Genomic DNA, 15,104 nt, shown 5'->3' with positions numbered 1-15,104 from the left:
AATGCTTTCCTGGCCGGCCTTGCATCTTCCACCCTCTGTAAACTTGAGCTCATCCAAAACTCTGCTGCCCATATCCTAACCCACAGCAGGTCCCGCTCACCCATCACCCCTGTGCTCGCTGACCTACATTGGTTCTCGGTCCAGCAATGCCTGGAATTTAAAATTCTCATCCTTACGTTCAAATTCTCCATGGCCTCATCCCCCCCTATCTCTGTAACCTCCTCCAGCCCTACAACCCTCCAAGAACTCTGCATTCCTCCAATTCTGGCCTCCAGTGCATCCCCGATTTCCTTCGTACCACCACTGGCGGCCGTGTCTTCAGCTGTTTAGAATCCAAGCACTGGAATTCCCTCTCTCCACCTCTCTATCTCTCTCTCCTCTTTTAAGACGCTCCTTAAATCCTACCTCTTTGACCAAGCTTTTGGTCACCTGTCCTAAGATCTCCTTATGTGGCTTGGTGTCAAATTTTGTCTGATAACGCTCCTTTGAATTGCCTTGGGACATTTTAATATGTTAAAGGAGCTATATAAATGCAAGTTGTTGCTGTCATTTGTTGTTTGGAAAGTGAAACCATTCATACTGTTTCAAAAGGGATATTCTTCCAAGGCTGAAGTTAAGGCACATTATTGAGATACAATAGAGGAAAGTTCATCTCCATTTGCCTTATACATTGCCTGAATGAGCAGAAAATTAAAAAAATGTTCAATATCCAGCATTAGCATCTCTTATTGAGATGAATACAAATATAAGGATCGAGCAAGGTATTCGATTGAACTGCTCCATTACAGTTAAACATCAATCACTAGAGGGTGCTCAAATCTTATTAAGCGGTGATGCTTGGCAGAAGGAGATTTTCGGGTTTCTCTATTTGCAGTTACACAGTGATATTCTGGACAAATTAGCAGCAAACTGCCATCCCACTGGGGATGGTTTGAAGGTGAGCAATTAGACTAAAAGTTCAGAATAGCCAAAATGGTTACCAATAGCAACAGTAATATCTAACAAGGCCTGCTGCAACTTTTTCAACAGGAATATTTTGGAAGACTTCAAACAGTGTGACTTTCTTCTAGGGCCTTCAAAATGATCACAGGATTTTTAAAATTCCCTTGAACAATATATTATTGAAAAGATCATGATGGATAGTCTGCTCTGAATCCTGCTGAGGGCTCAGTTTGTTTCAAACAAAACCTTTTGGCTTGCAAACCAGAAATGATGGACAGCAATGCTTCTTTAATCGATTGACATCCTGTTCACACCTAATGTCCAAACAAATGCATTTCCAGCAGGACTCATTGGCTGATTTTCCCCCTCCCTAACCCAACTGCATGTTAGATCGCAGATGCCACCCGAGCTGAGATCAGCTAAATCAGCACAGGTGAGGGATTAAATCTAGAACTTTCCTGGTCTGCATTTACCCAAAAAGCATCATTTCAATCTTAAATAATTTCGTGCATACAATATATTTATAAATCTGTGCACATAAGCGCAGATATCAAATATGAATATAAGTCAATCAAATCAGGAAGCACTGCTTCCTTTTCACATTCCCTCCAGCCATTTCCTTCAATCTGAACATGTCCCCAACAGCTTCATTGCAGAGGAATCCCCATGCAATAGGTGAAGGCTAGCAAGTTAGAACAACCAGGTTTGTATATACCATTGCTGACGATGGAACGAGCAAAAGTGGAACTAAGTTTGCGTCTATTGAGACAGTGCTGGGAGCTTTCTAACTGACAAGTAGGTTTTGGTCTTGACTGTAATATAATTCTATTATTTAAATATTCAGCTTTAATGTATATTGATCTGTAATAGTATAATAGGGTTTTAGGCGGTTAGACCACTGCAGAAATCAAAGAATCATAACATAAGAAATAGGAGCAGGAGTAGGCTATACGGCCCCTCGAGCCTGCTCTGCCATTCGATAAGATCATGGCTGATCTTCGACCTCAAGTCCACGTTCCCACCCTATCCTCATATCCCTTGATTCCCCAAGTGTCCAAATATCCATCCATCTCACTCTTGAATATGCTCAACGACTGAGCATCCACAGCCCTCTGGGGTAGAGAATTCCAAAGATTCACAACCCTCTGAGTGAAGAATTTTTTCCTTATCTTGGTCCTAAATGACTGACCCCTTATCTTGAGACTATGACCTCTAGTTCTAGACTCTCCAGCCAGGGGAAACAGCCTCTCAGCATCTAACCTGTCAAGCTCTCTAAGAATTTTATACGTTTCAATGAGATCACCTCTCATTCTTCTAAACTCCAGGGAATATAGGCCCATTTTACACAATCTCTCCTTGTAGGACAACCCTCTCATCCCAGGAATCAATTTAGTGAACCCTTGTTGCACCCCTCTAAGGCAAGTATATCCTTCCTTGGATAAGGAGACCAAAACAGTACACAGTACTCCAGGTGTGGTCTCACCAGAGCCCTATATAATTGAAGCAAAACCTCCTTACATTTATGCTCCAACCCCCTTGCAATAAAGGCTAACATACCATATGCCTTCCTAATTGCTTGCTGTACCTGCATACTAACTTTCTGTGATTCATGTACAAGGACACCCAAATCAGTGCATGGATTTATTGTTTCTACAAAATAGTTTATTAATGCACACTGGCATAGTAGGTGGGAGTAATGAATATAACACAGTGATTTATCTCCATTGATTTAGTGGGCTGCAGAAAGATAAGAGTCAAAATCACAAAGCCTCATCTGTGTGAATGGATTCGGTACAAATCACAAGCGACATGTTTCAAAATTTCACATCTGAAGTATTATCATTACTGCAAAGATAAAATGATGAACATCATGACCAATTTCTTCTTCCCTAACTTAGAGATACTTAGGTCAATTAATAATGCCTCAACTGACATCAGAGGAGGAAATCAAACCTTGCACTTTTCCAATCTGCACGGCTCAACTACACAGTGGATTAACTTGCTGAGCCATGAGGGAACTCTATAAAGTTTGTATTTTCAAAGAGTGAAATGTGAGTTTAAAATTACATGTTCAACACATTTGACATTACGTTTTGAGCTCTGCTAAAGGGCAGTTGTCACTTAAAATGTTAAACTATCTTTATCCTTCAGGTGCTGAATGATCTGCTGTGATCTAGCTCAACATCCCCGATGTAATGTCTTATTATTTTGAGATGTGTGCCTATGTATCTGCAAATTTATTTGGACAAAGTAGGAGTTAAGGGGACAACTTAAGTTTTCTTTTTTTTTAAATCCAATTTTCTCCTCTATTTTCTCCCCTCCCCAACTTTCATTTCCTTTCCTAGCTCAGATCACCTAACTCAGTACAGACTGCAGACCAAACCTGGGACTTCCTGATCTGTATGGGTCTGCTATTTGTAATCACTTGTAGCAGGCCTGTGAATTTGGGAATAACCAGTTGCAGAGTGTTTATCCAGTCCAGATGTAACATGACACCCCTGGCAGGGTAACAGGTTTGTTGCTTTGCTGGGAACTAAAATTTTAACAAAACTAAAAGTGAGCAAATCATAATATTAGTGATTCCACTTTTAGCAATGACAATGCAGGAATACTACTGCATTAACACAATTTATTGATTTAAAGTTTAAACACAAATGCTAATTTAACACATTCTGTATTTCATGACTGTTTTGTTGCCTACCATGGCAAAACCAACATCTGCTTTCTTCAGCGCTGGTCCATCATTGGTTCCATCACCAGTTACTGCTACAACTTGTCTCCGTTCTCCGTACATGCTGTCAATTATACCTGTAATAAACAAAGCCATCCCACTGGAGCTCATTAGAAAGAATAGATCCGATGAGACAATGAGCTTCCCACTCTCGCTATTCACAGGAAAACTCCCTCCACTTTCCCAGCTCCAATTACTTATGTCATCAATTCACGCCTGAGGTAACAATTTCTCAGAAAGCAATGTCAGGTTTTATTAGTCAGCCACTGCCCCCAACACCTTCAAGCAACCACATCTTTTTTATTGAAAAAACATGATCAAAAAATGATCAGACAAATGATCAAAAAATTGGTGACAAGTTAGGGAGAAGTTAAGGGAATTAAAGTTAAATTGGGTCTCTAACCCCTTTGGCAAAATAATCACGGGACTAACCATCATTTCCAACAATATTACACAATTTATGAGGAATAAGTAAATAATTCGACCCTCAGTAGAATAATTGTAAAGTCACTGGTTAAGAACATTATTAATGTAATCATTAATAGTGATTCATTATTTCGGTAAACATTATAATATTTCCCTTTCTAGATTATAGTAAAAGTCAATGTAATCTTCAGGGCACATTCCAAAATGATTAATGTTAAATACACAAAAGCCTCTCTGGGAAAATAATGAGATGAAATTCATTTGATCTGATTATATTTAATGGCCTCCATACAGTTCCAATTTTATCTTATGGAAACTTCCATGATACTTTTCTGAGCAAATTTCAAACCTTGCATTGATTAAAAATGAGCAGAATTATCAACTTTCTGACCTCTGATGGTTTTCAAAGCTTTTGTGTATCACTTTTTCCATCATTTGGTTTATTGCACATTACCCTCACAAAGAAGCTTTGCCTAATCCCAAATGGCAGCTTGTTTTGGTATTTATTTTCTGGTCATTGTGAAGGACAAATACAATAATTCTCAGGTGGTGTGGAGGTTAAGAGAATGTGAAAGATAAATAAAACATCAGAAAGTTAGATTGACTGACTCTTCAACTACTGTTTAACCATGCACTTTACTTAACAGAACTACAAATAAAGTGAAAACCAGAAATTGAATGGCGGAGCAGGCTCGAGGGGCCGATTGGCCTACTCGTGCTCCTATTTCTTATGTTCTTAAATACCATACAATGCTTTTCAAAATTAATCACTGTTCCTTTTTCTAATTTTTTTGCATCTAATATAATTTGAAAATGGTGGGTGGATCACAACGTTCTATCTTGAAATATATTGAAAACCCAATGGGAAAATCCATTTTTGAAGTGTTAATATTTACTTGCAATACCTGCTATACTTGTAGGTGTCAGATGATTGGCATTTACAGTGCAAATGCCAGTCTCGGTAATGTTAAGAAAGGGTGAGGCCTTTGCACAGGATTAAAATATGTACCTCTGCGGCAACAAGTGAGCAACAGCTGGAATTTAGATTATGATGTACCGTTTCAGGTTTTTAAGAACTCACTTACAGTCATAAGAATATTTCTAACTTAAACTTTATCGTTGAGTTCAGAAGCCTGAGGAACAGGCAGAATCTTATCCATTCCTGGCCAATGCTTTCATTTCAATTCCACCCTTAAGATGCCAGTAAATTGTCCTTCATGACCAGAAAGCAAGTTCCGACCACAATTTCCAGCAGAACATCACAAACTGTTATAATTTTCTCAGGTTGGCATTCCCCGAGAATCTTTTTTGGAGTGTGCTAACCCCCGAATACGCAAGACACATTTGGCAATTGACCATAGGCAATGGCCATCGACTGACCAGACAAAGGGTTAAGCATTGTCACCCCCCTTCCTGGCCCGAGATAATCACCCTGGACCAGTGTAGCCTGCCAGGCCCCACCCCTTCGTGTATTCAAATGTGGGAATGGTGCCTGACTATCCCTTACCCGTTTCCTCCACCCCACCCCACCACCCAATCCCATTTAAGCAATTAACCATACCTGTGGGAATGTAGACTAAAACACCATCCTCCCACACACAGCAAATAGTTTGAGCCCAGGGAAGCTAACCCATCGCCCATCTCCCTAACCCCCCACTTAACATATAATTGAACCCAGGGAAATGTACACTCAATCGCCCAACCTGCTGCCTCCCCACTCTTACCTATCCCCTCTCCTCCCTCCTGTACTCTCTGACCTGTACTTATTCCTACTTCCATTCCTTCTCTCCACTCGCCATCTCCACATTCCCCTATCCCAACCACATTGATCATTCCCCTTTTCCGATCCTCTCCCCTCCTCACTTCCTCCCCCTTCCATAGGAACAGGAGTAGACCATTCAGCCCCTCAAGCTTGATCCACCATTCAACTAGATTATGGCTGACCTGTTCATACATGAAGAATTGCCACTTGGATGAGGTACCAGAGGGGACTTCATATCTGTGCAGCAATACCCTAGTAAGGAGTCAACACCTTGGGGAAAGGAGGGAGCAAGGCGAGGAAATTGACAGAACAAAAGTGTGGCACTGGTAAGATTTCAGTGTGTTCGCAGTTAAAGTGCACTGGGAGCTCCAATTTTTTTTTCAAATGCAAAGCACCATTTGCACATGCATAAGCACATATGCACTATTATGTGCCACGGGCAGGGATAACCCTGCTGATGGGAATGAATGATGTAATTAAGTACTTCTCATTTGTCCTATTGCCCAGAGACTCCTTCAGTATAAAAGCAGCATAGGGCACAATATAAAATAATCTGGGAAAAGCAAGCTGGTGAGGTGCCGTTGCAAGTGAGCGAGGAACGGACAGAGAAAGAGTTAAGTGCGAAGGTTCCAAATGCACTTGCCCCTGACTTCATTGTTGATGCTGGCTGCAATCCTTGTTTATGCAGTGTTTGTACCTATGATCCTGCAGATAAAGCAGGTCAATACGTTTTGCTACAGCAACTTGAAATCTCCCTCTTAAACCCAGTACTTCTACAGTTACACTAAATAATTTTCCCCACAGAACTTAACCTTGAAAATAAACAATAATTTGGGAATCTTTACACCACACTCACTGGTTAATCATGTTACTTTAGGAAAAGCTGCAATAAAGCAAGAGCTGGCCGAGAAATGCTATGAGATTAGCACTACCCCTTTGGGAAATGGTATTTCCTTGAAAGGCATAGCAATAAATTTGCTGTGGGTAAAGCTGGCTTCATATCAGCTGATTCACTCTTTGTTAATACTTATATAATGTTGCACACTATCCTGACCCTCATTCTCTCGTGATAAGTCAGGCGCTGTACGTGTTCTTTGGATTCCTGATCTCTTATTAGCCTACAGAACAACAAATTTTCCTCTGTGCTAATATTGAAATGCCCCATTTCAGTTTTAATCTGACAGGGCTGTTGGAGGAATGGCAGATCTTTCATATAACACACTCATCAGTTTCTCTGCTCTACTGTGAGCATATTTTTCAATTTAACCTTTCAGGTATAATGGGTGGAATCTTTTTCCTCATTCATAATGCATGAGGCATAAATTCCTTTCAAAGGACGTTTTTTTTTACCCTTTGAAAATCTGAACAAAACCAACATCTCTTTTATTGACTGATAAAGTTCCGTGATAGTCAACGCTGTACATCTTCTGTGCACATTTTTACGTTTTCCTTGTGCGAACATTTTCAAAACTCTGCATTTTGATGCAGAACCACCAATGTGGAATTCGGCAGCGATTGAGTATAAACTGCTCTTCAGTTTCATTGTTTGTAATTAGCTTAATATTAACATTTCTGATGCAGGCAACCATTTATATAAGAGGAGGTGAAACTAATTAATGAGGCACTTACTGAATTGTACAAGAGCACAGGAGGTCTATTCTGTTTGCTGCACAATCAGGTTATTTTTTGACACTGCCTGTTGTCTATGGGTTTATTGAAGTATTAGCTAATTTTAACATTCTAAAGAAAGAGATAAGTAATTTGCAAATTCATTGACAAAATAGAATCATAGAATGATACAGCACAGAAAAAGGCCATTTGACCCATCATGCCTGTGCCGGCTCTTTGAAAGAGCTATCCAATTAGTCCCACTCCCTTGCTCTTTCCCCATAGCCCTACAAATGTTTCCCCTGAGTGAATAATCTGAGCGATCCCAACAATTTACAGCAAACTCTTCTATTTACCTAACCCCATGTAAGCCTATTTATAGGGAGGGAGACTGAAAACTCTATTTTATCCTGTCTACTTTCAAAATGGTCGCCAAAATTGTCTGACAATCGCAACAGCTCATCCAAAACTCCGCTGCCCGTATCCTATCCCACACCAGGTCCCACTCACTCACCCCTGTCCTTGTTGACCTACATTATCTCTCAGTCCCCCAATGCCGTAAAATGTAAAATTTTCATCCTTGCCTTTGAATCACTTCATGGTCTCTCCCCTCCCTATCTCTGGAACCTCCTCCAGCCCTACAACCTGCCTCCCCGAATTCTGAATCCCTATGATTCCGACCTCTTGTGCTTCCCCTCCCCTCTCTTTTCCCCTCTGTTGACTGCCGTGCCTTCAGCTGTTCAGGCCCTACGCTCTGGAATTCCCTCCCAAAATGTCTCCATCTCCATCTCCTCCTTTAAGACCTTTCTTAAACCTACTTCTTTGACCAAGCTTTTGGTCACCCCTCCTAACATCTCCTTTTCAGGTTGAGCATCCATTTTTGTCTGATTATACTTCTGTAAAGCGCATTGGAACATTTTTTGACATTAAAGGAGTTTTATAAATTTAAGTTATTGTTATCCGAGTTAAGATCACCTGTACAAATCAAGGATTCAAACCTGGTCTCTGTGACTCAAAAAACTACAGTGCACGTTACGTTTACTCATTGAGTAAACGTAACGTGGGAGCATCAGGAATTCGAACAAATGTAGAGTGAAAACCAAAACAATGAGACTTGTAGCAGAGGTATAGGGAAATTAAAGACAACAGAGAAACAAGCTAAGTCAAGTAAATGATCAATATTGCAGGTAAAACTTACTGCACTTTCTTGAGTACTGTGTATTCTTTCCTGCAATTTGTTAACAGTTTTCCTGTGCATGCATACCTTGGATCAAACGAGCTAAATAATTTAATTGCTTCCATATTTTCCTTGGTGACTCTCAGACACTTGCATACACAAGGGAAAGCCCCAAAGAAATACAGGACAATGCATGCAAAAACTCAGTCTACAGGGGAAGTTTATTTATTATGTGAGAACAGAACTCCCTGCCAGTCCATCTCATAAATATGAGAGAAATTTGATCAGATTTCATCGTGTGAAGTAATTTCCTATACAGGGTGCTTCTGTTCTTATCATTGATGTTAAGTAGAGAATTTTTCCACAAATAGTGTCAGACTCCATTAGCACCACATCCATTAGTGAACAAGCAAACTATTTGGTAAACACCACATATTGAGGAATTGGCAGAAAACAAATTAATTTCAACAAACTGATGGATGTATACAAGAGAAGATGGTGGATAATCCTGTAAAGTCAAATCCTCCAATGCACTGATATCTAGTAGTGTCACGTATATAGTCTTATGTACCTTGTAGACCTGCATACCCAACACTAATTAGAATAAAACACAAGAAAAACAATTAGTGGCCATAAGATCAGTTTACCATTGCCTTACTTATAACCCACAACATATAGGTGAGATAATAGTAAATAAGCCCACTCACTACACAATGCAGAAGAAATTCAGTGTTTAGAGAATTCAGTATCGGCTGGGAAAAGGTCTAATAATATTGCAGCTTTCTGTATGAAAATGAATTGTGTACCTTTTACTAATGTGTGTTTGTCAGTGGGAGATGATCGAGCAAGCACACGGAGTTTAGGCCAGATTTTGTCAATACGTTCCTGTTCAATCTATAAGTCAAAAAAAAATATTTTAAAAGTTTTGTCAAGTTAGTCATTCAAAACAAAACCTAGGCATATGTAATGAGGCCAATGTCTTTACCATAATTTTAAAGCAACTGTTAAAAATTACATAGATTGTATTACTTTGGTTGTCTTTATGGGTCAAAGGAACCTCCCTTTGGTGCCATTATCTGACTGAACGATTTGGTGATGTTTTTGTTCACTAAGATAAGGGACGTCAAGCTGGAAGACTTTTCACTTTTCTATTTCAGGCAACTGATGTTAGCAAAAACACCAACACTATATATACACACACAGTGGGATTATACCAACACTGTATATTGTGATTACACCCCACAAATACAATATATTGGGATTACATCACACTATATGCACTAGAATAACACCAAAACTATATGGTGGAATTACACCATACTATATACTGAATTTACCCCAATACTATAAACTGGGATTTCACTAACACTATACAATAGGATTGCCCACACTATATATGGAGATTACACCAACATTATATGGCGTTAACCTGACACCTCCTGCTTACTTAGCATCCCCCTGCAGAATTCTAATGATCTAATCTAAACCATGTGTTAGCCTCTATCATACAGAATACATTCTCATAATACAAAGATATAAAGCTGACTTCTGTATTGTTAAGCTAATTTTCCTATTATATGATACACTATCCTACATATGGTGCTACTAGAGCAATATGTATACTAGGATTACACCAACACTTTATACTGGGATTACACTATATGATTTAATGGGATTTGACCACACCATATGCACTTTAATATATTTGATTGACCAAAGGGTCTCACCTCTCCTTTTTCATTCCGGATCCTTCTGTTGAAATCTTTACCCTCCAAGCAGATGAAGTCCTCACCCGGATGAAGGATACCACATTTAATGGCGATGGCACGAGCTGTGTTAATGTTGTCTCCTGTGACCATGCGTACAGTAATACCAGCTCGCTGGCACTTTCTGATGGCTTCTGGAACCTACACAAAAAAAATTTGCTGGGTCAAGATCATTCAACTAATTTTTGCTCACTGGATATAAGTAAACTTATTATTTATCAAATGTAAGCAAACAACATGACAAAATGAAAGAACATTATAACAAAGCAATGAAGTACTCAAATAATTCACATGAAATGTATCCCAGAATTTCTGTCTGACAATTGCTCCTTTTGGCTTATTATTACAATTCTATGGGTATTTTAATATATTGGCTTTACTAAAGGATCTCACCTCCTGTTTTTTTCCTGATCGTTTTGGTGAAATCTTTACCATTCAAGCAGATGAAGACATCACCAGGATGGATGGTACACAGTTACTTATTATAGTCTTTTCTTTACATCCAGTGATATTGTGAGGTGTATTTAATGTAAGAAACATAATAGGAGCAGGAGTAGGCCATACGGCCCTTTGAGACTGCTCCGCCATTTAATAAGATCATGGCTGGTCTTCGACCTCAACTCCACTTTCCCGACCGATCCCCATATCCCTTGATTCCCTTACAGTCCAAAAATCTAGCAATCTCAGTCTTGAATATACTCAATGACTCAGCATCCACAGCCCTGTGGGGGAGAAAATTCCAAAGATTCACCATCCTCTGAGTGAAGAGATTCCTCCTCATCTCAGCCTTAAATTGCCACCCTTTATCCTGAGTCTATGACCCCTAGTTCTAGACTCTCCAGCTAGGAGAAACAGCCTCTCCGCATCTACCCTGTCAAGCACCCTCAGAATTTTATACGTTTCAATGAGATCACCTCTCATTCTTCTAAACTCCAGAGAATATAGGCTCATTCTTCTCAATCTCACCTCATAGGACAACCCTCTCATCACAGGAATTAATCTAGTGAACGTTGTTGCACTGCCTCCAAAGCAAGTATATTCTTCCTTAGGTAAGGAGACCAAAACTGTACACAGTACTCCAGATGTGGTCTCACCAAAGCCCTGTACAACTGTAACAAGACTTCCTTACTCTTGTACTCCAACCCCCTTGCAATAAAGGCCATTTGTCTTCCTAATTGCTTGCTGTACCTGCATGTTAACTTTCTGTGTTTCATGGACAAGGACACCCAAATCTCTCTGAACACCAAAATGTAATAATTTCTCATCATTTCAACAATATTCTGTTTTTCTGTTCTTTCTACCAAAGTGAATAACCTCACATTTCCCCACATTATGCTCCATCTGCCACCTTTTTGTCCATTCACTTAACCTGTCTATATCCCTTTGCAAACTCTTTGTGTCCTCCTCATAGCTTACTTTCCCACCTAGCTTTGTATCGTCAGCAAACTTGGATACATTACACTCAGTCCCTTCATCTAAGTCATTAATATAGATTGTAAATAGCTGAGGCCCAAGCACTGATCCTTGCGGCATCCCACTAGTTACAGCCTGCCAACCTGAAAATGAGCCGTTTATCCCTACTCTCTGTTTTCTGTCCGTTAACTAATCCTCTATCCATGTTAATATATTACCCCAACCCCATGAGCCCTTATCTTGTGTAACAACCTTTTCGAATGCCTTTTGAAAATCCAAATATACTACATCCACTGATTCCCCTTTATCTACCCTGCTAGTTACATCCTCAAAAAACTGTAATAGATTTGTCAAACACGATTTCCCTCTCATAAAACCATGTTGACTCTGCCTAATCATATTATGATTTTCTAAGTACCCTGTTACCACGTCCTTAATAATAGATTCCAGCATTTCCCCAACGGCTGATGTCAGGCTAACTGGCCTGTAGTTCCCTGTTTTCTCTCTCCCTCCTTTCTTGAATAGTGGTGTTACATTTGCTACCTTCCAATCCACTAGGACCATTCGAGAATCTAAGGAATTTTGGAAGATCACAACCAATGCATCCACTATCTCTGCAGCCACCTCTTTTAGAACCCTAGGATGTAGGCCATCAGGTCCAAGAGATTTGTCGGCTTTTAGTCCCCTTAATTTCTTCAGTACTTTTTCTTTATTGATATTAATTACTTTAAGTTCCTCACTCTCATTATTTCTGGTATGTTTTTTGTGTATTCTACTATGAAGAGAGATACAAAATACTTGTTTAATTTCTCTGCCATTTTCTTATTCCCCATTATAATTTCTCCTGACTCAGCCTCTAAGAGACCCACATTTACTTTTGCTACTCTCTTCCTTTTTACATACTTGTAGAAGCTCTTACAACCTGCCATGTTTCTCTTCAGAGTAAAACATTTTGAAGAAGAAAAATTATTTAAGAAATGAAAAAGTTTCACATAAATTTTTCAGATCCTGCAATATGCTCCAAAAGGCAGTTTGATTCATCAAATGACATAATCAGGGCATGTCAGTAGTGATATGGGAATATGCTATACACAGCCAACACTGCACATTCACCTGTGTGGATTCATTCTTGGAATAGCCATAACCCAAAGTGTCTTCTGGTAAAGTTTACGATATCAATAATTCAGAAAGGGAATTACAAGGTTTTTATACAATGTGCGACGAGCAGTAGAATCCCATTACATATGATTGAATCTAGCAATCTTACCTGTTTGGCCTGTCATGTGGAGGGACAGAGTTCTAACTATAAGATTTACTGATGTAGTGATGATGGAAACATATATGACGAGGAGTAAATTGGATAGCATGTGCCTTCTGAAGTCAGAAAAATATTAGGCTTCAACATAAGACTTTGTTAACCTCTGCTCAAGTGGAACCATGAATTATTAATGAACAGCAGGCAACAGCACTGGCCTGTGCTTTTTTGCATTTTGTTGGAGGGGGAGCAGAAAGTGGCACTTACAGTTCATCTTCTGTATGCATTGGCATGTCTGAGCTGTAATTTAAAATAGTCAAAAATCAAAGTCATCCTTGTGAACTTTTAACGTCCCAGAACTTTCAAACAGTTATGTACAGGTGCTATTAAAGCAAGCCAAGCTGAAGAGGGTCAGTTTTTCCTCCTGCTCCAGAACTGTTATGTTTCATTGCTGCACAAAACTTCACCCGGTGAGCCAACTGAGAACAGATGAGACATATTATAGCCTTTAACAACATAACCTGGCATCACACATTTCAAATTGGATGGATTTGTAAATTGGGTTATCTGATTGGAAATGCAGATCTAGACCACCAAATCAGCTAAAAACAAAACTCCAAATGTCTCATTAGATTATTCAGCCCAGAATTTCCTGTTTTACTGCCTGATTTCAGGTGGTATTCCAGCAGGCAGTGGCCTGCCAAATATGGGTGGAGTAGGTGGTAATGATGTGGTGACTTTGTGTGTCCCATTTTCCATAACTGCTGCCTCACTTATGCTAGCTAAAACGAATGAATGTGCAAAATAGGCAATCAGGGTTGCTCAGCATTAGAAAAAGCAGAAGTCAACTTTAAGGAACAATTTCATTTTTTTTTGTTTTTTCATGACTGACAACAGCTTAAACATCTACTTTTGTGCCTTCTGCTGTGGGGGTTCCCTCTGTGCCCCATGACTCATTCTACAGTGGCCACAATGGGATTTTCCATTGGGAGCACCTCTCTGCCTAAAAAATAATTCCTGGTGGGAAGTTAAACTGTGGCACAGTATGGGTGCAGCAAAGGTCCAAAGATCCGCTTTGTTTCACAGATTCCCTGTTTAGGAGCTGACCTTGAACTTCTTTAAGGTGAGATGTTTTTTAAGAATTCAACCTGAATGTTGGAAAGTGTTTTTTCTTAATCCTTGACAAATCATGTTTCACATCCAATTACATGATATAAGTGGATTACTATTGGTGTACAAGATCATGGAAAACTTTTAAATCCAGCCTGTTAAGGACACGAGGAAGGGGAATATATCTTTAGGATTACAATGGTTTTTTGCCCCCAGCAATCTTCTACATTTTAGGATGCAAAGTAATCTTCTAAAATAACAAGTTTGAAGTTTACCATGGATTCTCACTTTTTTAGATGAAGAATTTCAATAATGAAAAAGCTGAAGAGATAAAAAATAATCTCCCATTTCTCACAGCAAGTCTGAATACAATCAGATGCATTGAACTTCAAACTCTCTCAAACAAAACTACCTTTAAAGTCCACAGGAAGGAGCGATTCAGCAAACCCAGCAAAAATGTAGGCAGTATTTTCTGCACTCCCCAATCCATCACACAACTAGAACAGGGAGCTGATCTTGTCAGATTCAGTGGGGTCAGCTCATCACAATAACTTGTATGTGCTCCCTGTGTATTCTCAATGAGTGCCCAACACTTTTCACTTCCCTGGATGGATACAGCTGCAATAACACGCACGAAGCTCAAAATGTCTGCAAACTAGAAACAAAGGCAATAAAATCTGGAAAAAAAGGATCTGCATTGAATGGCACTGAAGTGTAATGCATTACATTGGCCATATTTTCCCAAATAACATCTCTGGATTCAAATAATTTGACTGTTTTATTATTTACATATCTTTGCATCATTTCTTTGAACTTACTATTGACATTTCCATGGCACAGTTAGTGGATAGAGAAGAGACCCGGGCAATAATTTTAACATTCACTTATAAATATGTGATGCCTTTCAGTCCTTT

The 15,104-nt window shown here is 39.4% G+C and overlaps 1 protein-coding gene across 4 annotated transcripts in view; it reads right to left on the bottom strand.

The window, feature by feature from the left end:
• The window catches only part of atp2b2 (ATPase plasma membrane Ca2+ transporting 2), a 572,540-nt gene that overhangs the window by 31,031 nt on the left and 526,405 nt on the right, over window positions 1-15,104 (bottom strand). For all 4 annotated transcript variants that reach the window (XM_067998633.1, XM_067998635.1, XM_067998632.1 and 1 more), the window contains exons 16-18: window positions 10,374-10,553; window positions 9,453-9,540; window positions 3,644-3,750 (exon numbers count right to left, since the gene is read on the bottom strand). In XM_067998633.1, coding sequence (XP_067854734.1) covers window positions 3,644-3,750; window positions 9,453-9,540; window positions 10,374-10,553 — 375 coding nt within the window. The remainder of the gene's footprint in view (window positions 1-3,643; window positions 3,751-9,452; window positions 9,541-10,373; window positions 10,554-15,104) is intronic.

Source organism: Heptranchias perlo, chromosome 17 (genome assembly GCF_035084215.1).
Source record: "Heptranchias perlo isolate sHepPer1 chromosome 17, sHepPer1.hap1, whole genome shotgun sequence".
NCBI classification, from domain to species: Eukaryota; Metazoa; Chordata; class Chondrichthyes; order Hexanchiformes; family Hexanchidae; genus Heptranchias; species Heptranchias perlo.
This window is presented reverse-complemented; position numbering and strand designations above follow the sequence as displayed.